The sequence below is a fragment of the Sus scrofa genome, chromosome 5 (assembly GCF_054392235.1).
Source record: "Sus scrofa isolate SSC_HxYL_T2T_F1_AM1 chromosome 5, Sscrofa_HxYL_maternal_Yorkshire_Landrace_v2.0, whole genome shotgun sequence".
Lineage (NCBI taxonomy): Eukaryota > Metazoa > Chordata > Mammalia > Artiodactyla > Suidae > Sus > Sus scrofa.
In genome coordinates this window covers 17,566,515-17,592,103 of record NC_139387.1, presented here as the reverse complement: position 1 = coordinate 17,592,103, position 25,589 = coordinate 17,566,515, and the positions used below count along the sequence as shown (strand labels likewise).

Below are 25,589 nucleotides of genomic sequence, written 5' to 3'. Positions count from 1 at the left end.
TTCTCCTTTCCCATTTCGTGCTGGGAGTTCCTAGAAACAGGGAGCACGCCCTGCTTACTGATCCAGTCAGCTGAGTATTAGGATTCAGGCAACCGTGGCGGGGTGATAGCCCCAACTCCTGGTTTCCCACACAGTCTGAACTAAGGTGGGGGTGGTGGTGATGAAGGATATGGCTCCTAGGCAGCCCCGTGGCTTCTCTGGTGGACACATGACACTTCCGGGGTTGTTGCACTCCTCAGCCAGCTAGTGGGAGCTGCTGCTGAGCAGGTGCTGCAGCCCTGGGAGCAGCCAGCTTTAAGGCAGGAGTTCTCAGATTGCGGGCACCCCAATCCCTTTTATATTTTGACCAGAAAAGAACTGGAAAACTTTGATGAAAAAACATTTATGCTGAATATCTGATGGATTCTGATATTATTTTATTCCATTGCCTTTTCTGGGGGGGGCGGGAGAATGAATTTCATGACCCATCCACATGTCATGACCCACAGTTTGATAGCACCGGCTTACGGCTCTCTCTGAGACTTAGGCAGGACTTGACTGGCATGTGCCTGTCGGCCCCTCGCCGGGTGTGGCAGAGAATGTGGGGAGCATTTGATGTGGTAGAGGAGCAGTTTGGATGTGGCCTCAGGAAAGCTGCTTCCTGGCTCTGCCTGGAAACTCGAGTTACATAGCTTAACCCTTCCTCCTGTGTGTGTTTCCTCTTCTGTAACGTGCAGCTAAGAGTAGTGCCTTCCCGACTTAGTTCCAGGCTTTGTATATGACTCTTCACACACTAAAAGACCAAGCAATAGGTCGACTTTAATTCCCTTCCCTTTCTATTTTTATTTATTTATTTATTTATTATTTATTTGTCTTTTTCTAGGGCCGCACCTGCAGCATATGGAGGTTCCCAGGCTAGGGGTCGAATCGGAGCTATAGCCACCGGCCTACGCCAGAGCCACAGCAACTTGGGATCCAAGCCGCGTCTGCGACCTACACCACAGCTCACAGCAACCCCAGATCCTTAACCCACTGAGCGAGGGCAGGGACCGAACCCGCAACCTCATGGTTCCTAGTTGGATTCGTTAACCACTGTGCCACGACAGGAACTCCCCCTTCCTTTCCTAGAACCACCTCTGCCCTTGGCTAACCCCAGGAATCCTTTGTGCCAAGGTAGCACGCAGTCTGATCTGCATGCACTCTGTTACCTGTATCAGGTTAACTTTTGTCGATTTCAGCACAAGATCGTCCCCACTGGCTTCGCAGTTTGTCCTCTTAGTTCGGTCGTCTGCTCTGCAGCTTGGGGTTGAGTAGGAGCGTTGGCGCTGACCCTCCCTCTGTCCTTCGTTCAGTGCAGCCGCTGCCCAAGGGGGACCAAGTGCTGAACTTCTCCGATGCAGAGGACTTGATTGATGACAGTAAGCTCAAGTGAGTAGCTGGGGCCACAGGCGGGGCACAGAGAGCAGAACGTCTCCCAGGGACAGGGCTGCCTGGCCCTGCCTCTCCTGCTGCAGAGAACGGAGCCCAGCCCAGACTCAGCCCAGAGCCCCAGTGGTCGCTCTTGGTGCCTGGTCTCTCTGCCAGATGCCACCCTCTGCCCTTGTACCTTCCCCCAGCCCAGGGAAGGAGCAGCCCCCGGGGCCACTGGACTGAGGGGCTGAGGGACCCTAGTGAGCCAAGGAGCACCTGAAGGTAATGGCCGTGAGCTGGAAGTGGGGCCTGATTCCTCCTTTTCACCCCCCAGGGACATGCGAGATGAAGTCTTAGAACATGGTGAGTGTGCCCCGGTGGGGACAGTGAGGGGGTGGAAGCACCTGCTGGAACAGAGAGCAACAGGACAAGGTGCTGGTGACGTCAGGGTGTCCTTCCCACCCCACCTCACCGCAGAGCTGACAGTGGCCGACCGGCGCCAGAAACGAGAGATTCGGCAGCTGGAGCAGGAGCTGCATAAGTGGCAGGTGCTAGTAGACAGCATCACAGGTGAGGAGGCGGGGCCGGGAGGGTTGGGCTTCAGCTCCCCTCGCCGCGCTGAGCCCCCCGCGCCTGTTTCCCAGCCCCCTCACTCCCTTCCCTCAGTGGATCTCACCCTGGCTCCCTGCGTGGAAGGCGCTGAGGAGTGGGCTGTTCTCCAACACGAGCTGCCCTCCCCTAGGCATGAGCTCTCCGGACTTCGACAACCAGACCCTGGCGGTGCTGCGGGGCCGCATGGTGCGGTACCTGATGCGCTCGCGAGAGGTGAGGCCAGGCCTGTCCTCCCATCCCCACCCCCCCCCTTCCCAGGCTGCCCGCCCCGTCGGTCTGCCCGTCACTGGCCTTTCTATGTCTCATCCTTCCCTGGCCTGTGTGGACTCCCCCCCGCCCAGCCCTCCGGTCCCAGCCCTCACCTGCCCCCTTTCCCCAGATCACCCTGGGCAGAGCAACCAAGGACAACCAGATTGACGTGGACCTGTCTCTGGAGGGCCCAGCCTGGAAGATCTCCCGGAAGCAAGGTGCCAGCAGGGAGCAGTGGGAGGCTGTCCCCTGGCCTCTTGCTGCCCTCCAGCCCCAGGGCGTGGTCTCTGGGAACCCCTGGGATCGGCTGTGGCTGAGGAGCTGGTGTTTCCAGATCCCTCACTTGGGAGTCCCAGCACCTTCTATCCTGTCCCGAGGAAGCAGAGGGCATGCGGGGGTCTCAGACCCTCTTCTGGCCTCTCCCCATCCCATTACACCCCCTTTCCTCTCTGTTTCCCCAGGGGTCATCAAGCTGAAAAACAACGGTGACTTCTTCATTGCCAATGAGGGCCGGCGGCCCATCTACATCGATGGACGGCCGGTGCTGTGTGGCTCCAAGTGGCGCCTCAGCAACAACTCGGTGGTGGAGGTGAGCCCAGGGGAGCTGGGAGGGCCAGGATGCACCCCAGGGCGTGGTAAGCGAGCGTGTGGGCCTGGCCCCCCTGGGCCCCACCCTGTCCTCAGCCCCCCTTCCCTCCCCCCGCAGATTGCCAGCCTGCGATTCGTCTTCCTCATCAACCAGGACCTCATTGCCCTTATTCGGGCCGAGGCTGCCAAGATCACGCCACAGTGAGGAGGGGTGGCAGGATCCGCGGGCTCTTTCTGGCCTCAATTTCCCCGCCATCCCAGCCCCCTGGAGCTGGGAACTCAGGCTCCTGGAGAAACCAGAGTGGGCAGCAGGAGGCTCAGCTCCTGGCCCCTTGATCTGAGCCTCTGCGGGGGGGGATGGGGGGAGCGAGGCTGGCCCTCGGGAAGCCCCCAGAGGCTGGGACCCTCCTGCTTCCTCGGTGCCAGAGCCCTCCCTTCTCTCCAGGCAGACCGCCCTCCCCCGCTCCCTACCTTTGCCCCATGTCCCCAGCTAATTAGCTTCAGACGTTTCCTTTATTATTTTTCTTTTGTAAATAGAAAGCACTGAGTTCTAAAGTAGTCTCTTTTATTCTTTTTTTAATATAAAAAAATGTGGGGACAGTTGAGGCAGGGGCACATGCAGGGGGTGGCAGAACCCCTCCTTGGCCTCGGGCCTCTGTCCCCAGCCTGCAGAGGCGGTCAGATGAGCAGGCTGAGGTGAGGAAGGGCCCCAGGAGTAGGAGCTCAAAGATCCCTGGTCTGGGGCCTGCCCCTGAACGTCCAGCCCAGCCTCTGAGAGTCTGGGGCCAGGCCCTCTTTTACTCTCAGGCTCCCTGCCCTGAGCCAGCGGGCAGCACGGAGTCCCTGGGGGTGGCCGCCACCCTTCCTCTACCCTGAGGTTGGGCAGAGCAGCGGATGGCAGCATGTTGGGCAACACTGAGTTCTGGGGCTGGCGGTCAAACCCCTGTGCCTTCTTCCTGGGTCCACTGGACTGTTCCAGAGCCGTGGCAGCCGATAAGCACCATCTCCAGGCTATGGGGCTCCCAGGGCAAGGCCAGGCCTCCTGCCCCTGGTGGGGGCTCTCCAGTGCTGGCAGCTTCGGCCTGGTTCGCGGGCTCTGGGGGCCCAGTCCTAGCCCCATCCTCAGGAGGCGGCGAGCCAGGAGTGCTGGGCTCAGGGCAGCGTTCTCCTGAGCCTGGGGGCTCGGAGTCAGAGGTGGAGGTCCAGAAAGCCGTGGCCCGAGGCCAGGGGGAGCTCTGAGATGCTGGGGGCCCCCAAGGCCAGGGTGCCACAAGGGGCGAGGGTCCTGGACGAGGGTGGGGCCAGGTCCCACTCAAGACAGAGCCAGCTGGGGGCTGGAGGCAGTAGGAGGACGTCCCAGTGTCCACACACAGAGGCTGCAGGAGCCCCGAGGCACCAGCAGGGCACGGCCCCTCTCCCGAGGGTCGGGGGCACGGGCCTTCCCCGTGGGGTGCCAGGACAAGCTGCACAGCCTGGCGGAGGGACTGCAGCCCCTCCCGCATCTGCAGCACCTGCTCAGACAGCTCCATGACCTGCAGGGGAGGTGGGGGGGAGGTAAGAATAAAGGGGGGACCTCATGAAAGCGCCACCCGTCCCACCCGCTCTGTCCCCCACCTTGCCCCTCACCCACCGCCTGCCGAAGCTTGTCCAGGGTGTCCGTGCTCCTCACCTCGCTGGGCCCGAGGGGGACAGTGAGCAGGCTGTTCTCTGTGGACAGCAGGACGGGGTTACCAGCCGGGGATGGTAAGTGACAGAGCGTGGGGTCCAGGCCTGCGCCGGGTTAGCACAGAGCACACCAGCCAGCCCGGCGGGCCTGCCGCCAGCAACAGCCACTTAAAGCCTCGGCCGAGTTGCTGATTCTGTGCAAACCGCCAGGGGGCCTCAGGCACAGAGCCCTGTGCTTCCTTCTCAGGAAGCTGCCTTTGGTCTGTCCGCCAGGCAAGTGGGCACTCCCAGGGGTGCCTGGCTTGCCCAAGGGCCACTTTCAAATCCGCTTCCCCAGACCTGTGTCCCCCCCAATGGGCTACACCGTGTGCTGCGCATCTTAGCAACAATGTCTCATTTAACGTGCACAGCCACCTTTTTACAGATGGAAGCTGGGGCGAGAGCCAAGGTCACACAGCTAGAGAGCTGGCAGCAGAGATCCAAACTGCATTCCAGCTTCCTTCCAACACCAAGGGGCTGGTCTTAACCACTAACTCCCCTGCCCAAACCGTGCAGGTGGGTGACGGCAAGAGGGCATCCAGACCAAGTCTGTGCCCTGCCAGCTTCTCGGAGGCTCCCAGGGCAAGGGGCTGCCCTGCCAAGCTCCATCGGACCCAGGCCCCAGTACCTGGTCCAGGGGAGGGGCTGCTGCTACATTCCGGGCCAGACTGCCTCATGCGGAAAGAGAACTTGGGCTGGTCGGAGCCACAGCCATCCTCAATGCCATCTACTACCCTGTGGACGCAGGAGCCAGGACAATCAATCAGTTGACACTGTGGAGTTTCATAGGACAAGCCCCACTGTCCACAGAGGAGCCTGGAGCTGGGCCCAGGGGCTTGGGGCCCCAAGAGGAAGGTAACATGTGGTTCCCCCTCCCAGGAGCTGGCGGTGTCACTGGGGATTCAAGCTTGAGCGCCGTGAAACAGCAAGAGTTCTGAGCAGTGTGTGTGGCCACGAGCTAAATGGTGGAGTCGGGGCTCAGGGAGGTGGGGGAGTCAAGGGAGGCTTCCTGGAGGATGCCGGGAGGGGTCAGGATGGAAAGAAGGACGCCCAGGGTGGGGTGGGCCTGGCCGGGGCCCCAGCTCCATCACCACCCGAGTGTCGTGGCCCAGGGTTTGCTCACCTGGGGCTCAGATCCGGGGGTACATTCCACGGCACAGAGGGCAGCCGCAGCCCCTCCAAGCTCCGAGGGTGCGCAGGGGGCCCAGCCTCAGCCTGTGAAGCCGCCGCCCTGCCTGGCCGCCCTCTGCCACCGAGCCGGGGCCGGGTTCGACGCGGGGATAGCAGCTTGGCAGCCGAGGACGAGGAGGTACAGCCGGGTGACAGCAGGGGACTGGAGGGCTCATCAGCTGGGGCCGGCGAGGTCGCAGGGCCCTGCTCCCCATCTGTCTCCTTCTCCTCCAGCGTGGACATGAGGGTGTTGTCACCACTCAGGGAGCTGGTGTCCGCCTGGGGGGAGAGGGGGGCAGCAAACAGGCGGGGGTAGCCCCTGCTGTGTCCCGCTAACCTCCCCCACCCAGTCTCATCACCTGGGAGGGAGGACCTGTTCTTGTTGGACAGGATGCCAGCGTCTCCCACCGGCAGAGGAAGAGCCTCGGCAGGGGAGGGGGAGCTTTGCTGCTGCCACTGCAAAACCACCAAGCCCTGGAGGCATTCACTGCCTCTCAAAAGTCTGGCCAAATGTGGACACGCCCTCCCTCTCCTGGGTCCCTCAGGCTAACTGGACTATCCAGGAGGACCTGGTACTAAAACTAGTTTGGCATGAGTGACAAAAGGCAGGAACATTCAAAAGCCCCTCAGAGTAGTCCTGTGTCACTGTGAAGAAGCAGAGGGCACCGCAGGCTCTCTTCAGAGGTGGCCTGGAAGCCAGCGCACAGCCTGCCTGGTCCTGGTCTCAGGGTGCCATCCCTCATCTGAGACCCCACAGCTTCTCATCTAATACCAGCAGACTCAGCCAGGCTGTGTCAGGTGGGCCAGGAAGCAGGGGCGGTGGCCGGGCTAGGTTCTCAGGGACAGTGCAAGGGTGTGACGGGACGGGAGAATGTAGACCTCCCCCTGTGTGCAGGTGCTCAAACCGGGACATGGGCTCACACAGCACCTCCTGAAATTCCACTCCTGCCCACCTCCCCGGGCTCCCTGGTGCTTCAGCCCCCTCACCTCTGCAGGGCCGCCGCCAGCACCCAGGTTGTAGCTGAGCTCCCCTCGGAGGCTCCTGCTGAAGCGGGGGGCAAACTCAGGATACAGGGCGAGGCTCTCGTGCAGCCCGGCCAGCTGCAGACACTGCAGGACGCAGTACGTCAGCCCCTTGACATCAGCGTTGGCCTTGACCACCTGCTCACGCCGGGGCAGCTCACAGCCAATCAGATCACCCTTCCCTGGGAAGAGGAAGCAGAGGTCAGGAAGCCCTACCCCTCAGCCACCAAAGAGGGGTGTCAAGTAGGGCCTCTCCAGCCAGGACACGGGGAGCAGAGGAGCCCGGGCACTGGCCGAGCCCTGCTGCCCCCCACTGGCTCTTCAGACAGGCTTGGGGTGAAGAGTGCCGTGACCCAGGTGCTCAAGCACATCGAGACTCAGAGCACTGCTGAAATATCTGCGTTTTCAGTCTGAGACACTAGTTCTAGGGGTTCCCAGGTTGCCCATGGATCAGAATCCTCTAGGAAAGTTAAACCAATCAGATTCCCTGGCCCTGGAAAACCTAAATAGACTTTTCTCCAAAGAAGACATACAGATGGTCCAAAAATACATGAAAAAATGCTTATCTTTTCTAATTATTGGAGAAATACAAATCAAAAACTACAATGAGCTGTCACCTCACACTGATCAGAATAGCCATAATCAAAAAGTCTAGAAATAGGAGTTCCCACTGTGGTCAGCAGCGTCCCTGCAGCGCCAGGACGCAGGTTCCATTCCTGGTCTGGTACAGTGGGTTAAAGGATCCAGTGCTGCCACAGCAGTGGCATGGGTTGCAACAGCGGCTTAGATCTGATCCCTGCCCGGGAACTCCATATGCCACAAGGCAGCCGAAGAAGGAAAAAAGAAAGTCAGCAAACAGTATTTATTACAGATAATACATGCTGGAGACGGTGTGGAGAAAAGAGAACCCTCCCACACTGTTGGCGGGAGTGTAAATTGGTGCAGCCACTATGGAGAACAGTATAGACGTTCCTTAAAAAACTAAAAATAGAGCCACCACATGATCCAGCAATCCCATTTCTGGGCATCTGTCCAGAGAAAACCATAGTTTGAAAAGATACACACACCCTAATGTTCCCAGCAGCATTAATTACAATATTCAAGACACGGAAGCAAGCTAAATGGATAAAGAAGATGTGGTACATATATACAACGGAATATTACTCAGCCTTTATGAGGATGAAATATGCCGTTTGTGGCAACACGGATGGACCTAGAGATCATCACACAAAGCGAAGTTAAGTCAGAAAAAGAAAAATACCCTATGACGTCACTTATATGTGGAATCCAAAAAAAAAAAGTTACAGATGAACTCATTTACAAAACAGACTCACAGGAACTGAAAACAAATTTATGGTTACCAAAGGGGAAATGTGGTGGGGAGAACAAATTAGGAGTCTGGGATTAACTATATGAAATTATATAAAATATATATACTACTGTATATAAAATATATATTAGGAGTCTGGGGTTAATGGTATAAAGTTATATAAAATATATTTTATGCATATACTCTATATAGATAATTTTTAGAATGGATAAGCAATGAGGTCCTGCTGTACAGCACAGGGAACTATATCCAATCTCTTATGATAGAACGTGATGGACGATAATATAAGAAAAAGAATGTATGTCTATGACGGGGTCACTCTGCTGTACAGCAGAAATTGACAGAACGTAGTAAATCAACTATTATAAAATAATCAACAAGGCCCTACAGTACAGCACAGGGAACTCCATGTTCTATATTAACTTACGTGGGAAAAGAACTTGAAAAAGAATGGCTGCTATATGTATAATTGAATCACTTTGCTGTACACCTGAAACAACTCTGTAAATCAATTTTACTCCAATATAAAATAAAAATTAAAAGAAAGAAATGAGATTTCCCAGCCCCATCACTACCTATAGAATCGTAACACCTACTGGAGAGCCCACAATGTTTTAAGCCCTGCAGGTGATTCAGGTGGAGCCTGCCCAGGGACCAGTGTGTGGAAGCAGCAGGTTAGCGCTGCGTGCGGCACAGTAAAAATGGCAGAGGTCGTGGTGTTTCATCCCCCGAGCCTTGGTGCTTCCTCTACATGAGACCCTGTGGTGCTTTCCCGATCTTACCAGAAGGTGTCAATGCAGGGTTGTCCCACCGCCCAGCAGAGGCTGCCTCCAGGCTGACAGCGATTATAAAATGGCATCAATTAGAGTCCGCTTCCCAATCTCAGAGATGTTAAATCGGCAGGGAAGAGTGTGTGACTTCGAATCAATGAAAGAGGGTGTGTCTGATCAGGGACGTGGAGGGGATTAAATGAGTTGGTGCAGACAAAGTGCCTGCCACACAGACGGCCAATCAAAGTTCATTTCCTTCCCTTCCCTCCCGACAAGAATCCCCTATAGATCATTCCCAACAGGTCTGGCATGCCACCGAGGCTTGGGCAGAGCACGCACAGCCCTCACAAGGCAGCTCAACCCACGGCCAGACATATCACAAGATTAGACAGCATTTCCTCATCCTTAAGGAAAAAGATGGCTCACTGCCACCCCTGCTGTGGGCTGCCTCACGCTGCCAGCAGAACTCCCTGAGCTTAAAGGCCGCCTCTAAATGTTCATGGACTTTTGCTCAGAAACGCATCGTTGTTAAAGCTTATTTTCTTGGTTTCAGGCCATCTTTCTGATTCCTTGTGAGAGCCGTTTGGATCTCCGTGTGATCACTGGATGAATGAGCTCTCTCGCCTCATGTATGTCATCTGGAAATAGGCTAAGTATGTGTTTCTTGTCTTCATCCAAGAGGGGAGATAAAAATGGGAAACAGGACAGAACCAAGGACCGAGTTCCGTGCCACTGGTCTCAGGGACCAGACACTGGCCTCCAGGTGGCATCTGAGCCAGAGCCTCCTACCCAGCTCATCAGACCACGTGAGGCCCTTCCTGCACCATCACCCAGCTCACCTCGCTGCATCTGGCCCCCTTCCTCCCCCGATGCTAACTTTGCACGCACTTAGCTGTTAGTTCATACACAGAGGTAGGGGCCAGAATTGACACTGCTAGATGTGCCTCGGGCCTTAGCTGCCAGGAGCAAGCAGAAAGCACCTGGTGGGGGTCGGACGAGGGCAAAGCAGAAAACCAGGCCATGATGAAGGCTGGGGAACCAGGCGTCCAGCAGGCCAAGCTGACAGAGGAAATAATTTGTCTGGAACATATGGGCAGGGACAGGATGGATCAAAGGTGGCATAAGTCCCAGGGCTGGAGAATTCTGGAGCCAAAGGCTGGAGTGCCAGCAGTGGCCATCCCTGACGCTGTCTTAATACTGAACGTGGATATTCTGAAACCTGGAGCCTGGCGTCAGAGAAGAGACATTCTTGCAGGACCCATGCCAACTCCCAGCCACGCTGCTTCCTCAGCTCCATGCTGAAAACCATCTGTTAAATAATCCACTAGACAATCTTGCTTCAGAGTGACCAGTCTGCAACTGTCAAAATCTGCCTTGTTGCCCTTCTGAATCTCTCCAGTTCCCCATAATTTCTCAAGGACTGCCAGCCCTACATGAGAGGCTATAACTCCATTTGCTCAGAGTCCTGAGGACCAGAAGCCAAGCTCATGAACGATGCTTCTCTCAGCTTGTATGATATTTCTTTCTTGTTTCCTGCTGGAAGGCCATCCTCCTCAAGGAAGAGAGGATGGACACAGAGTCACTGCTGGACATGTGGTCTTTTTTGGCCATCCCCAAAAAAGACTGCGAAGCCAGACCCTGAACCCACTGTGCTGGGCCAGAGACGGAACCCACATCCAAGCTCTCCAGAAATGCTGCTCATCCCATTGTGCCACAGCAGGAACTCCTGGGCATGTGGTCTTCTTGGTTCTCCAGGTTAGTGACAAACTTCAGCCCCTCTGGGTGTCAGCTGTCCCCCCAGGGAATCCATAAGTGCTAGCTGCCTGAGGTTTGGCTGTGGTCTGGGTGCCACCTTGCATCCATGTGTGAGGCCCTCTCTTACACAGATCACAGCGTTCCCACCCTCTGGGGCCACTGCTGAGGGCCTCCCACAGCCCCAGAACCTGTAGCTCCATGTTGCCCACCACACTGAAAACACACCCTTTCTGCAGGACAAGTCTCCCCAGAGCAGAGCACCTAAGAGCACAGTGTAAGAAGCCTGAGGTTTATTGAGGCAAATGAGAGTGAAAACACAACCACACAAAATCTATGGGATGCAGCAAAAGCAGTTCTTAGAGGAAAGTTCACAGTGACATAGGCCTTGAGAAACAAACAAAAAAATATCAAACAACCTAAACCATCACCTAGAAGAGTTAGAAGAAGGACAACGAACAAAACCTAAAGTCAGGAGTTCCTGTCGTGGCGCAGTGGTTAACAAATCCGACTAGGAACCATGAGGTTGCGGGTTCGGTCCCTGCCCTTGCTCAGTGGGTTAACGATCCGGCGTTGCCGTGAGCTGTGGTGTAGGTTGCAGACGCGGCTCGGATCCCGCGTTGCTGTGGCTCTGGCATAGGCCGGTGGCTACAGCTCCGATTCAACCCCTAGCCTGGGAACCTCCATATGCCGTGGGAACAGCCCAAGAAATAGCAACAACAACAACAACAACAGATAAAAGACAAAAAAAAAAAAAAAAAAAAAAAACCCAAAGTCAGAAGGGGGAAGGAGATAATAAAAATGAGAGAGGAAATAAAAGAGAGATTAAAAAGCAGTAAGAAAAAAAATCAGTAAAACCTGGAGCTGGTTCTTTGAAAAGGCAAAATTGACAAACATCTGGCTAGGCTCACCATGAAAAGAAGAGGGAGAACCCAAATAAAATAAGAAATAAAAAAGGAGACATTAACAACTGATACCACAGAAATAGAAAAAACTATAAGAGAATACTATGAACAATTATATACCAACAAATTCAACAACCTAGAAGAAACAGACAACTTTCTAGAAACATACAGCCCAGCAAAACTGAATCAAGAAGAAATAGAGGAGTTCCTGTCGTGGCGCAGTGGTTAACGAATCCGACTAGGAACCATGAGGTTGCGGGTTCAGTCCCTGCCCTTGCTCAGTGAGTTAACGATCCGGCGTTGCCGTGAGCTGTGGTGTAGGTTGCAGCCGCAGCTCGGATCCCGCGTTGCTGTGGCTCTGGCGTAGGCCGGTGGCTACAGCTCTGATTCGACCCCTAGCCTGGGAATCTCCATATGCCACAGGAGCGGCCCAAGAAATAGCAACAACAACAACAACAACAGACAAAAAAAAAAAAAAAAAAGAAAAAGAAATAGATCATTTGAACAGACTGATCACTAGAAGTGAAATAGAATCTGTAATTTAAAAAACTCCCCACGAGAGTGGTGCACTGGGTTAAGAATCCGACTGCAGTGGCTCTGGTTGCCATGGAGGCACAGGCTCATTCCCTGGCCCAGCTCTGTGGGTTAGAGAATCCAGCATTGCCACAGCTGTGATGTAACTCGCAGCTGTGGCTCAGATTCAATCCCTGGCCCAGTGACTTCCATGTGCCATGGGTATGGCCATAAAAAAACCCAACCAACCAACCAAACAAAAAAAACCACTCCCTATAAACAAAAGTCCAGATGGCTTCACAGGTGAATTCTACCAAACATACAGAGAACTTATACCCATCTGTCTCAAACACTTCCAAAAGACTGAAGAGGAAGGAACACTCCTAAAAACATTCTATGAGGCCGCCATCACTCTGATACCAAAACCAGACAAAGACATTAATTACCAAAAGAGAAAATTATGGGTCAATATCTTTGATGAATATAGGCGCAAAATCCTCAACAAAATATTAGCAAACCAAATCCAACAACACATTAAAAAGCTCATATACCACAACCAAGCTGGATTCATCCCAAGGTCACAAGAATGGTTCAACATACACAAATCAATCAATGTGATATACCACATCAACCAAAGAGAAGTCAAAAACCACATGAACATCTCAACAGATGCAGAAAAAGCATGTGATAAAATTCAACATCCATTCATGACAAATGCCCTTATGAAAGTGAGTGTAGAAGGAATATATGTCAACGTAACAAAAGCTATTTATGACAGACCTACAGCCAATATGATACTGACTGGTAAAAATACTACTATGGGGAAAAGACAGTCTCTTTAGCAAGGGGTGTTGGGAAAGTTGGACAGCCGCATGTAAATCAATGAAGTTAGAACACACCCTCACGCCATACACAGATAAAGACACCAAATGGCTTAAAGACTTAAACATGAGATGACACCATAAAAACCTAGAAGAGAACACAGTCAAAACATTCTCTGACATAAATCATACCAATGTTTTTTAGGTCAGTCTCCCAAGGCAACAAAAATAAACAAATGGGACCTAATCAAACATAGAAGCCTTTGCACAGCCAAGGAAACCAAAAAGACAACCTATAGAGTGGGAGAAAATATTTGCAAATGAGGAAACTGACAAGGGATTAATTTTCAAAATGTACAAACAGCTCATACAATTCAACAACAACAAAAAAACAACTCAACTGAAAGATGGGCAGAAGACGAGTTCCCTTGTGGAGTTAAGGATCTGGTGTTGTCACTGCAGTAGCTTGGGTCGCTGCTGTGGCATAAGTTTGATCCTTGGCCCAGGAACTTCCACATGCCACAGGCAACAGCCAAAGTGGGGGGGAAGGAAGAAAAATGGGCATAAGAACTAAATAGATATTTCCCAAAGACATACAGATGGCCAATAGGCACATGAAAATATGCTCAACATCTTTTCCAATTCTTAGAGAAATGCAAATCAAAAATATGAGGTACCACCTCACACTGGTCAGAATGGCCATCATTAAAAATCTACAAATAATAGGAGTTCCCATTGTGGCTCAGCAGTTAACGAACCTGTCTAGTATCCACAGGACGCAGGTTTGATCCCTGGCCTTGTTCAGTGGGTTAAGGATCCAGCATTGCCATGAGCTGTGGTGTGGGTCACAGACGTGGCTTGGCTGTGGCTATGGTGTAGGCCAGTGGGTACAGCTCCAATTTGACCCCTAGCCCGGGAACCTCCATATGCCATGGGTGGGGCCCTAAAAAGACAACAAAAAAAAAAATCTACAAATAATAAATGCTTGGGAGGATGTGGAGAAAAGGGAGCATTCCTAGACTGTTGGTGCAATCCTACTCCTGGGCATATATCCAGCAAAACTATAACTCAAAAAGATATAAGCACCCCTATGTTCACTGCAGCACTATATACAATAGCCAAGACATAGAAGCAACCTAAATGTCTATCAACAGAGGAATGGTACATATATACAATGGAATATTACACAGCCATAAAGAATGAAATATGCCATTTGCAGCAACAAGGATGGACCTAGAGATTATCATACTAAGTGAAGTCAGTTAAATACCCTATGATATCCTTTATAGGTAGAATCTAAAAATGACACAAATGTGAGTTCCCGTTGTGGCTCAGTGGTTAACAAGCCCACCTAGTGTCTATGAGGATTCAGATTTGATCCCTGGCCTCATTTAGAGGGTTGAGTATCCATGAGCTGTGGTGTAGGGCATAGATGCGGCTCAGATCCCGTGTTGCTGTTGCTGTGGCATAGGCCAGCAGCTGTAGCTAATTTGACCCTCAGCCTGGGAAACTCCATATGCTGCAGGTGGGGCCCTAAAAAAAATTTTAAAAAGCAAAAAAATAAAAATAAAAACGACACAAACGAACATATCTACAAAAGAGAAACACATTCACAGACATAGAGAACAGACTTGTGATTGCCAATGGGGAGGTAGGGGTGGGAGAGGGATGGAGTGAGTGTTCAGGGTTAGCAGATGCAAACTATTATATATAGAATGAATAAACAACATGGTCCTACTCTAATAGCATAGGGAAATATATTAATATTCTGTGATAAGCCGTAATGGAAAAGAATATAACAAATAACGTACATATATGTGTGTGTGTATAATAATCACTTTGCTGATGGCAGAAATTAACACAACATTGTAAATCAACTATACTTCAATAATTTTTTTTTTTTAAAAGAGTGGCGTTCAAGCCTCCCTTTTTCCCGCCTGACCCTTTCCAGCACTTCCATCCTCAGCATTTGATTTTCCCCCATAACAAGAAGTGTTCCCCTCTGTTCTCTCCCAGACCAAAGGCTGGTCCTGCACTCGGTCTGGCTTTCAACACCCCCGAGATAGAGTTCACGCCTTATAGGCATGGGGCCTGCTCTGAACCTTGCCCACAGCGACTCCTGACACCCCCGGGGCTGTCTCTCCCCGGCAGCCTTGCCTGCGCTCTCTGGGTTTTCTGCGAGATGGGGCCGTGGCTCCACCCGTCTCCCGAGGGCCCGTGTCGCTCTGTCCCAGCCTCACACACCTAGGATGGCCAGCACCGTGCCGCCCTTGAGCACCTCCATGGAGCCGGAACAGACGAAGTAGAGGGCCTGGAGGGCGTCGCCTTGGTGGATGAGGTACTCGCCCGGCGTGCAGAAGGCCGGCCGCAGGGCCAGGGAGAGCGTCCGCAGGCAGCCTCGGCTCGCGGCCTCAAACAGGGGCAGCTGCAGGACCTCCTTATGAAGGTGCATGGCAATGTCTGCGCGGAGCTCGTCTGGGAGGCTCTGCAGCAGCTGAGGGGGGGAGCAGGTGGGGAAGGTTAGGGTGAAGGATGGGAGGCGGCCTCCCACCAGCCCGTCTCGGAACCAGGGGCGGCGGGAGAGGGGCCTTGAGGCCCCCCACCCCCAGCTCGCACGGCTCCTCACGCGGTCCCATCAGTGAGGGGGTTTGTCTCTGCCTCCCTCTCAATCGCTTTACCCTCCCCACCCGCCGTGAGCAGCCCTGCTTTCCTTCTCCAGGGTAGGCCTCAGGCTTGGACATCAGTGCGCAGGGCGTCCAAGCCGGCTTGCAGTTCGACGCGCCGGTCCTACCCCCTCCCCGCCCCCCCCCGGCCCCGAAAACGGGGGCGGGAAGGTCAGATTTGCGCGTCCCTTGCCCTCTTCCGGCCGGCTCCTGGGAATCTTAGGCTCCGCCACTCCTTGAAGGAGCAAAGGCTGGAAGGGCCAGCCCTGGAGGCCTGCGCACCTCGGTGGTGTCGATACCGTTGTTCACGGCCCAGGTCGCCTGGAAGTACTCGAGCATGCGCTGCTTGAGGGGCTTGGGGATGCGGTGGATGCGGATGTAGTCGCGCAGGTCGCGGGTGCGGCTGTGGTACAGAAAGCGGCGGGCGTACATGCGCTGGATGATGGCCGTCACGTTCCCAAACACCACCGCGTGCATCAGGGCTGGGGAGGGTGGCGAGAGGGGTCACCTCCAGGACTGGCCTGGCCCGGCCCGGCCTGACGCCGTGCTGGACCCTTCTGTCCTCCCCACCCCCACGCTGGGCAAGGACCACAGCCGCCGTGCTGGGGGGAGTCCTGGAGCCAAGTGGGCTCTCTCGGCCCTGGCCTTGGTTCCTTGGCCCGCTAAGGCAGAAGAACCTCAGGAAGGGGGCTCAGCACCCTGCTGGCGGTGGCGGGGAAGGGGCCGCCTGGGCGCACGGGTCTGGGAGTGGGCCCTGGACCGGGAGCGGGGCAGGCCTCACCGCCGATGAGCATGGTGCAGATGGAGAAAATCTTCTCGGTGTCCGTGTTGGCGGACACGTTGCCGAAGCCCACGCTGGTGAGGCTGCTGAGTGCGAAGTAGAGGGAGGTGATGTAGGCGCTGCGCAGTGAGGGGCCGCCCAGGAGCTCTGGCCCCGTCCTGTTGGCCTCGCTGCCACTGCTGCTACAGTTGTCACTCTGGCCGGAGCTGTTCCCTACAGCTGGGCTCCGGCCCACCAGGTAGTAGGGGGTCTCCAGTCTGCGAGCCAGCTCCTGCAGCCAGCCTGGGGAGAGGGTGGGACAGCACTGCAGCGGCAGGTGTGCCCCCTGGGACCCCTGGCAGGGATGGGGGTGGGGGACAAAGGGCGGCAGCCCCAGCGCCATAGCTATCAGGGCATCCCTCTGCTACCGGCCCCCGCACACCGCTGTGCGCCCCCTAAACTCTCACCAAGACAAGCGCATGAGGATGAAGAGGAGTCTGTCATCTCCCCGGACAGTGTCTCTGGGTGCTGAGGAGGGAGTGAAGGACACTGCACCTGCCTCCCTGTGGCTGCCACTAACCTGGGCAGTGAGCCCAGCTGGTGTGTGAGGCGTGAGCAGAGGGACTGGCGGGCTCACTGCACCAGCTACAGCCTCGTCTCCAGGGCTACCTCCTCTGCCTATCCATCCAGACTCCTCTAGTTCTTTCTCAGAGCTCACCTGCTCCCATTTAACCTCATCCCTCCTCACAACCACACCAACCAGCCAACCTCAAGCACACCGAGGTGCACGTGTGCATAAACACCATTAAGGCTACAGGTGAGCTCTGCGTAGTCGAGGGGACAAGGAGAAACGTGTGAGCGCAATTCACAGGAGCAGAGCCCTGGCCCGTGCACATTTGGGAGGGAGACAAGGTTCACAGGTGCTTGCATGCTGACACCCAGGTAGAAGAGGGACGCATCTGCATGGATGTGAGCACACAGGGGTGTACACTAAAGGCCACAGACAGGCCTCCCCCATGCCCACAGAGGTTCTTGAGCACATATGCAGACACAGGTCAGCCTGGGACACTGGGAGGAGGATGAAAATCGCCCCAGTCTTCCCATCAACCCCACTTTCTCTGGCCTGGCCTTACAGGAGAGGGGGAGCTGTGTACTGCGGTCTCAGCTCATGGCTGCCCAAAGTCACAGCCCAGCTAGAGGGCTGTGGGAATTCTAGAGCGTTATGTGGGGGTTCGCAGGGTCCACAGAGGTCCCAGCAGAGGTGGGGGCCGTGGAGAGCAAGGGAGAGAGGAAAGATCTAGAACGGAGGCTCAGAGAGTAAGCCAGAGGATGGGCTCAGGATCACAGGCTGCAGCGGGACCCACCCCTCCACACGCGCTCTGCCCCTCCGCAGCCCCCACTCCACACCCCCCCTGACACCAGGCACACTGCTGTCTGTGATCCCCACACCGCTCCTCTCACCACCCACCCACTCACTCAGCAACCTCACACACGTGTGCCAGGGGCTGGAGACCCCCTGGAGCTTTCTGCAGGGTAGGAGCTGTGTTTCAGGCACACAGCACCTGAGGGCCCCAGGACGGGGCTCAAACCCGCATGCTATGGGCTAGGGCTAGACGGCTTCCTGGAAGAGGGGCCACGGGTGCTCAGTCTCGGAGGATTTGTAGAGTTTTGATACAAAGAAATTGGAAGGGGGGTCATTCCGAGCTAAGGAAAGGCGTGAGCCAAACCTAGAGGTGGAGACAAATACAGGGGAGTAGCTCAGCTTAGCTAGAATGGGGGGTCCACCCTGGGGGCCAAACTCCAGGCTGAGGAGGCTGGGGGATGTGTTAAGTCTTGAGCCAAGGTGAGGCTCCCCCCTTCTGTTGTTTGAGATGCACTGTGAGAAAACACAAGGAACTACTCAAAACTCTTCAGTCGTCATCCAGTTGGGCGCCTGAAGTGAAGCCTGTTGCCTGATGAGGAGGAAGCGGGTGGAGAGGGGCGAAGCGAGAAGACGAGGGGAGGGGGCAGAGGGCCCTCCTCTCGGTCTTGGTCTCAGGGGCATGGGCAGGCTCTGGAGCTGGTGGCGGGACAGAGTCTCTGCATGGGGAGTGTCAGCTGTGCGGGCTCTTCCAGAGGTTTTGCACTGAGAAACGCCCCGAGCAAGCTCCCTCAGTATTTAGAGAAAACCCCTCTGGAACTTAGAGTTCTGGGGTGATCTGCAAAATGACCCCTCCACCCCGCACTCTCTATGGTGGGGCTCAGAGCCGCTCCGGGAACCAGAGGTGTTCTCCATGTCCGCTCAGCAGCCCCTGTGAGGTGCTCACAACAGAGGAACCACAGGGATGCAAGACTCAGGGTGTCTGGGTCCTGCTGGGAGAGGGAACTGACCCGGGGATTTGGTGTCTCACCCACTTTGGGGTCAGGGTTGGCATCACCATTACCCACAGCCCTGTCCTCTGAGAGCGTTTGCTGGGGGGGCATCTGACTCCAGAGCCACCTCCGCTGCTGCCTCCCTCTGGGAAGGGCAGGTGCCAAGGAGCCGACACTGCCTGAACGTCCTGGTTCCTGTGCTCGGCAACTAGCGCTTTGGGGAATAGCCAAGGGGGCCTCTGGGCTACACACAGTCTCTGTGGGCGTGGCGAGGGGCAGAGGAGTCGCAGGAGTTTCCTTGTCCCCGGGAACTGATCAGAGCACGTTTCCAAGGCCAACCAGGACTCCTGGTGAGCCCACCAAGGAGCAGACAGTTGTGAGGGGCCGTCTGAGCAGCTGGCCTCTTGCCCACGGATGGGAAACAGGTGCTAAAGGCCAGTTACCAGAAAGGGGCCGGAGGGCTGGAGCGCATGAGAGGGAGAAGAAGGGTTCAATTTTAGAGCTGCGGGGTGTGGAGAGTTAGACGTTGTTGGAACAGGATGGTTCAGGGTCAGAGAGAGAGGATGGAAGTTGGGGTGGCACCAGTGGAGTGGCCCAGGGAGAGTGGGGGTGGGGTAGGGTGGGGGGGTGAGGAAGCCGGGGACCGGCAGGGCCGGGACAGAGGGGTGGTCGGCAGGGTCAGGTGCTACAGGGACAACAAGGGGATGAGGGTTTGGCCCCAGAAGGTCACCGTGACCTGCAGAGTGACATTTTGGGTTGAGAGGTGGGGGTGGAAGCCCTCCTGGCAGGAGTTAAGAAGCGAGTGGGAGGTGAGCAGAGGGAGGCGCTGTGAAAGTGGAGGTGAAATGAAGGAGAGTGAAGACACTGGTGGGACGCAGAGAAAGGCTGCCGTTCAGGCTGGGGGAGGGCTGAGAAGCAGCTGAGAAACATGCAGCCTTGAGGTGACGAGAGAGGGGAGGGGCCTTAGGAGCCACAGTAGGGGGGGATGAGCTTCCAAGCAGGTGGTGGGACAGTGCCAGGCATGGGAGAATCCCTGGAGAGGTCTCCTGAGAGGGCTGGGATTCCCAGTGGGGCAGGGAATGGAAGAATGTGACAGAAGCTTGGCCACAAGGAGGCTCTGATGGGTGAACAGCCTCCCCCAGGCAGCCCACCAGGCTTTCTCCGCAAGGCAGCGCTGCTGAAGAACAAGTCTACCTGGAGGGGGTGGCTCTGTCACACTCCCATCGGCACACACACATCCTCGTCCCCACATTCACCTCACAAATGCACACCTCCTTGCACACACACCCCTGGCACACACCTATGAGCACCTACACATGGAGACCTGCACACATCTCTCTGGCATCTCACGTCAGCTCACTGGATACACCCCGACAGACACACACTTGGACTCATATTTCCCTGACCTCGAGTGGACAGATTCCTCGGGCACATATGTGTATGTGTACACACACACACACACACATGCATGAGCGCGCGCTTGCAGCCTCTAGTACCTATCTCGGGCAGCTCAGAGGCGCTGCTCTCGATCTCCCGCTGGCCGATGTAGAACCAGACGCAGGCCACCCAGTGTGCGAGCAGGGCGAACACGGCCATGAGCAGGGTGAGCACCACGGCGCTGTACTGTGAGTAGCGGTCCAGCCTCGGGAGCAGCCGCAGCAGCCGCAGCAGCCTCACGGTCTTCAGCAGGTGCGCCCCAAAGTACTGAGGTGGGAGGCAGGGATGTCACCCCAGGGCCGGCCCCACCCGTCCTGCCCAAGGCTCACCCAGCCCGGCCACACTGACCACGTTGACCTTGAAGGCGTGTAGCAGGTCGAAGGGCAGCGCCGCAATGACATCCAGCAGGAACCAGGTGGTAACGTAGTGCAGGCAAATGGACTTCGGGGCAAACACCACCTGGCCTGACTTGGACACGAATGTGGTGCGGAAATTCAGCACTATGTCTGCGGGAAGGTGGGGCAGGAGTCAGCGTGGGTCGGGGAGGAGCCCACCTTTTCCGGGCATCCACTCAGTACGTGACACTGTCCTGGGCCCTTTAGGTGCGTTGTCCCAGTTTTCACAGTAACGCTAAAGGGTGGATATTGTTACACCTAATTGATGGAGGGAGAGACAGGCCAAGCGTGTCCCAGGATCAAGTAACCCATGAGTGGTGGAGACATATTTGGAACCCAGGTCTGATTTCAAAGCCATGGGTCCTAAATGGGGGGAAGGCCAGAGGAACCGGGGGGGGGGGGGCATCGAAGCCAAGCAGACGTCCATCAAAGCTTGAGGGGCCCCGGCCCGGGGTGGCGGGCGGGGGAGGCACAGAGCACACTTACCCAGGATGAAGAGGACCTCCACAGCCAGGTCACAGACGCTGGGGGGCCCCCGGGCGGCGCTGGGCTCCCGGGCTGTGCTCACGCACACGCTGTAGGGCACAGTGACGGCCACGTAGAGGGTGGCGAGCAGGATAAAGCCATCCCAAGTGGCCCTCAGGGCCCCGCAGTGCAGCAGGATGAAGGGTGACTTCCGGATGGCAGCTACTTTGTACTCGGGCAAATTTGGCTTCTCTCCAAACACCCCCTGAGTGAGAGGCAGGGCAGGTCCAGGCAGGGAGGACAGGAAATTGGCAAGGGTGAGTTTGGCGAGGGTCTGGAGCAGGCATCCACCGCCTTTCTCTCCCTGCATTCTCCAAACAGCCTCTGACACAGGCATTAGAGACCCCTTGCTATTGATCAGAAGACTGAGGATCAGGGAGATGAAGTGACTTAGCTGAGGTCACATAGCTGCCTAGGGGAGGAGCAAAGATTGAGCCAAAGCCCATCAAGACTCCAGGGCCAAAACTCTCCTCTATACCTTTGACAGATCAGACACGTGCGTGACATTCTCGCCACAATCCCCAACGTGCAGGTGGGGCCTGAGTGGGACATGCTCTCTGAGGTGGGTTCCGTTCCCCTCCTCCATCTCCTCAGCCTGCTCCTGCCCTGTCCCGCCCCCTAAACACACACCCTCGTGTGCAATCCACCTTATTGAGCTTGTGCTTGCCCTTGGGCTGCTTCTGCAGGTGCCCAGACAGGTGGTAGAGCACAGCCCGGCTCCGTCGCCGGTTGGCATTAAAGCCTTTGGACCCTGCCCGGCCATATCGGCGCCGGCCACCACCTGCAAAAGAAGAAGGGCCGGAGGGGATGATGGTGGAAGCACTGACACACCCCAGCCCATGGGCTTGGGGGTGGGGCTCCAGCAGCTGCCCAGTGACTAGTCTGTTTAGAGCTGGGTGCTCCACGGTTTCTCATGTCCTAGAGTCACTTGCCAGCCCCAGCAACGGGCAGTCCTGTGGGTGCTTACAGATACTCCTCCCAGTGCCTGCTTCTAGAAGAAGGCGGTTTGGAGCAAGACAAGGCAGGAGAGGATCGCCAGAGGGAAAGGCCTAAGAGAGGGGTGGGAGAGCGCAGAGCTAGCAAGAGGCCATTGGGCAGAGTTGCGGGATCCCCAGGCTAGAGGTGGGGGATGGGGAACGGACAGTACCTTCAGCACCCCCAAATGGCAAGGAGGCCTTGGAGCAGCTTCTGTGGACAGTTCTGGGAGCCGTCCAAAGGCCTTCTGCAGCCCTTAGAGGATGCGAGAGGCGAAAGGCCACAGGGACTTAAAAGAGGGCTTTGAAGTTCCCGTTGTGGCTCAGTGGTTAATGAATCCGACTAGGAACCATGAGGTTGCGGGTTCGATCCTTGGCCTTGCTCAGCGGGTTAAGGATCTGGTGTTGCCGTGAGCTGTGGTATAGGTTGCAGACATGGCTCGGACCCCACGTTGCTGTGGCTCTGGCGTAGGCCGGCGGCTACAGCTCCAATTAGACCCCTAGTCTGGGAACCTCCATATGTCACAGGAGCAGCCCAAGAAATTGCAAAAAGACAAAAAAATAAAATAAAAAATAAAAATAAAAAAATAAAAGAGGGCTTTGGCCAGCCCTCCAGACAGGTCTGCATGAAGAAGAGGAACCAGGTGGATCTGTGCTCAGCCTCACTAATTGGTGGGGAAATGGTACTTCATGGGCACTAGTGGAATTTGTTTTCTTCTGTTTCTTAGTCAAGTTGACTTTAAAAAACTTCAGCTTTGTCTCAATAAGCCTCCCATACCTGGGCCCGTGGAGATGAAAGCAGCACAGGCCTCTCGGCCAGCAGAAGCGGGGGGGGGGGGGGTGGTCAGTGAGTGAAGTAGGGGTGGGGGCCCCACAAGCCCACACTGGGTGCTGTGGCCCTACCCAGGCCCGAGGTACCCAACACCCCAGCCACAGCAGCCAAATCAGCAGCCCACAGGCACCCACCTCTCTCCTTCCAGCTGTCGGGGCCCCCTCGGTTCTTGGTATCACTGATGTCCTTGTGAGAGACCAGGAAGAGGGCCACCTCCCCTTTCTCATTCTTTATGGGTATCACATCCAGGAGACACCAGAATGGGAGCCCTGGGCACAAAGACAGACTCAGCCCAGCTCCCACTCTCCGCCCTGCCCAAGGTGACAAAGGAGCCACTGACACCTCCTGGCCAAGGCACAAGTCAGCTCCACCTAGAACACTTAGGCTCCATCAAACAGGGTGGGGGAAGGCAAGGGAGAGCAGAGATGACGTTCAGACATGCGTGTTCATAGCTCTGTCCTGCTAAGTAAGACAGAGACATTTTTCTGCTGTGGTGGGATACCCCCGACGGGAAATTGAGTGTGAGCTGAGACTAGGGTGAGGGCAGAAGAAAGGAGAGACCAGGAACACAAGGAAGGGAGGAAGAGGAGAGGGGAATATGGGAAGGTGGGATGAGATGGGGAGATGGAGAAGACAGGATTGGGAAGGAGAGGCTATGGATGGGGTGGCTGCTAGGCTGGCCAGGTGGCCCCTCACCGCTCTTCCGGTACAGGATCAGCTCAGCCTTGAACTCCTTGTGCTCATCTAGGGCCTTGCGGATCTGCTGGCGGACGAGCTCACTGGTGTCTGGTCCATAGAGGAAGGAGCAGGCACAGCCCCGCTGCATGACCTCGGCCCGGGAGAAACCCGTGAGGTCGCAGAAGCCATCAGAGCAGTAGACCACGGGGAAGAGCCCCGCCACCTGGGCATTGCCCAGCACGAAGTTACTATCTGCAAGAGAGCACCTCTCAGAGGAGGTGTGGGGTGAAGGGGCATGGGGTCGCCTAACCCTCCTTGCCAGGTGTCTGCAATACGGTGGGTGTTACAAGTCCCAGGAATCCTGGGTATGAGTGGTTGGGTCAGGGGTCGGGGTGGGAGGGAGGGTTAGGATAGGAACCATTTGTGGACAGGAAATAGGGCATCACCTGTGTGTCAGTGCCCTGCAAGGACCCACTCCTAGCATCATGTGTATAAGTGCATTTAAGAATCGGCACGTGTGAATCCTGAGGTTGGTGAATTCAGCCCCGTGTGGGTGCTGTACCCTCTGGAGTGTGGCCAGAGCAGCCTGGGGTCAGAGGGAGTTGGGAATGCCCAAAGGAGGACGGCAGGTGCACTTGGCCAGCCTCAGCCCCAGCCCAGCCTCTGCCAGGTTCACTCACCAGCCAGGTACCCAGGTTGGCTGTCTGGCTCCTCCCCCTGAGATACACCTGGACAGAGAGGCAATCCAGGCTACTACCATCTATCTATTCTGCACTCTGAGCCCCAGCCGCCTGACCTGGCTCAGGAAATTAGTGAGTGTGATCCACAATGGGGGTGTAAGAATGGTAGCTGAGCTCTGGCGGCCTGGAGCCAGGAATGTATTGAGGAGTGGGGGGCGCTGAATCAGCAGGCTGCAGGAGCCAAGCACAGGCAAAGCAGATGGAGAAGCCTGGGGAAGGCGGGGGGCGCTCAGGGATGGGCTCCCGCCCCCCTATCAGGAAGCAGAAAGGTGAAGGACGCTAAGCACAGAGCTCAGACGCCCCACCAGGTTTGAGAGTCAGGGAGTAGGATGAGGAAGGGGGTTTTCACGACTTTCCCGGTGCTCAGAGCCCCAAGATCCAGAAGCTCTGTTCTTCTCCAAACTTCCCCAGTTGGTGGGAGTCTCCAAATCTATCTTTTTGGGGTGAAATGGGCTCCGTGGGTTGAGGCTGTGAGTTTACCATGGTGAGGTGAGCTTGGACTAACAGTGCTCACCTGAGTCCTGCTGACTCCCAATCTCAGTTTGCAAACCTCTTTTCTAAATCGGTTCTTTGAGCCTCTGGGCTGTCCCTGAGCACCGCTTCCTGGTCTCACTCCCCAACCTGCCAGTTCAAAGATAGTCCGTGGGATAGAGCCAGGCTATCCCTGGGGATGGGACGGGCTATAATGACTAGGTCGGGGTTCGCGTCTCCACGAACAGACGGCATGCTCGGCCTGGGGTCAGAGTTGACTCTGAATCTTTCGGAAACGGCCTTTGGAAGGACACAGTGGTCCCAGCTTAAAGTGGGGCTCAGGGAAGGGAGAGCGAGAGCAGAAGGGCGCCAGGCTATGTCCAAGTGGGGTTGCAGGACTGGCGGGAACCCTGGCCAGGGTCAACTGGTCCGGGAGCCAGGGCGGCGAGGGTCAAACTCACGCGTGCCGTCGAAGCGCGTGGCGATGGTGTCCAGGAAAGTGTTCTGAGGCGCCAGGAGTCCCCGCATGGCCGGCATCTTAGGCGGCGGTAGCCGCCCGCCCCATCCCTCCGGGGCGCGGGGGCTCAGCGCCGGGGGAGGGCGTCCAGCTCGGCCGCCCCCCGCCGGGCCCCGCGCCCCCTAGCGCAGCCGTCGGGGCGCAGTGCCTACCCGGGGCTCGCAGGTCCCTCCAGCCGCCTGCGAGCGAGGGGGCGTCCCCGCCGTCGAGGCCGGGAGCATGGCGCGCGGCTCCTTGCGCCCTGGCCGCCCACGAATCCCGGACTCCCCGCTCGGCGCCCGCTGTGCTCTCGGCACCTTCAGCTCTCGGCGACGGTGACAGCGGCTCCCGTTTCGACTGCGGGCCGGTTACTGCTCGGGTTTCGCTCAGCACCGGATCCCCGCAGCTCCCTCCGTCTGTCGGGGAGAAGCGGCAGCCTC

The 25,589-nt window shown here is 56.2% G+C and overlaps 2 protein-coding genes across 13 annotated transcripts in view; one reads left to right on the top strand and one right to left on the bottom strand.

Moving 5' to 3' along the window:
- The window catches only part of MCRS1 (microspherule protein 1), a 9,489-nt gene extending 6,096 nt beyond the window's left edge, over positions 1 to 3,393 (top strand). For 4 of the 6 annotated variants that reach the window (XM_021091631.2, XM_021091627.2, XM_021091629.2 and 1 more), the window contains 7 exons: positions 1,332 to 1,407; positions 1,724 to 1,752; positions 1,867 to 1,959; positions 2,132 to 2,214; positions 2,381 to 2,468; positions 2,712 to 2,839; positions 2,957 to 3,393. In XM_021091631.2, the coding sequence (XP_020947290.1) occupies positions 1,332 to 1,407; positions 1,724 to 1,752; positions 1,867 to 1,959; positions 2,132 to 2,214; positions 2,381 to 2,468; positions 2,712 to 2,839; positions 2,957 to 3,043 (584 nt within the window). In that variant the 3' untranslated portion in view covers positions 3,044 to 3,393. The remainder of the gene's footprint in view (positions 1 to 1,331; positions 1,408 to 1,723; positions 1,753 to 1,866; positions 1,960 to 2,131; positions 2,215 to 2,380; positions 2,469 to 2,711; positions 2,840 to 2,956) is intronic. The other 2 variants (XR_014803206.1, XR_014803207.1) reach the window with 1 other exon arrangement.
- Positions 3,387 to 25,589, bottom strand: KCNH3 (potassium voltage-gated channel subfamily H member 3). 7 transcript variants are annotated; one of them, XM_003481575.5, is made up of 15 exons: positions 25,115 to 25,589; positions 23,461 to 23,694; positions 22,899 to 23,033; positions 21,606 to 21,739; positions 20,920 to 21,163; positions 20,387 to 20,544; positions 20,098 to 20,305; positions 16,271 to 16,552; positions 15,772 to 15,971; positions 15,071 to 15,320; positions 6,700 to 6,917; positions 5,666 to 5,991; positions 5,171 to 5,277; positions 4,469 to 4,545; positions 3,387 to 4,370 (listed from the first exon to the last, which is right to left on the bottom strand). In XM_003481575.5, the coding sequence occupies exons 1-15, from the start codon at positions 25,188 to 25,190 to the stop codon at positions 3,774 to 3,776; spliced, it is 3,246 nt and encodes a 1,081-aa protein (XP_003481623.2). In that variant the 5' UTR covers positions 25,191 to 25,589; the 3' UTR covers positions 3,387 to 3,773. The 7 variants fall into 7 exon arrangements, with proteins under 7 accessions (XP_003481623.2, XP_084811731.1, XP_084811734.1 ...); XM_084955605.1 differs by having other exon boundaries at positions 23,461 to 25,051; positions 25,442 to 25,589; XM_084955608.1 differs by lacking the exons at positions 22,899 to 23,033; positions 23,461 to 23,694; positions 25,115 to 25,589 and having other exon boundaries at positions 15,772 to 15,892; positions 21,606 to 21,709.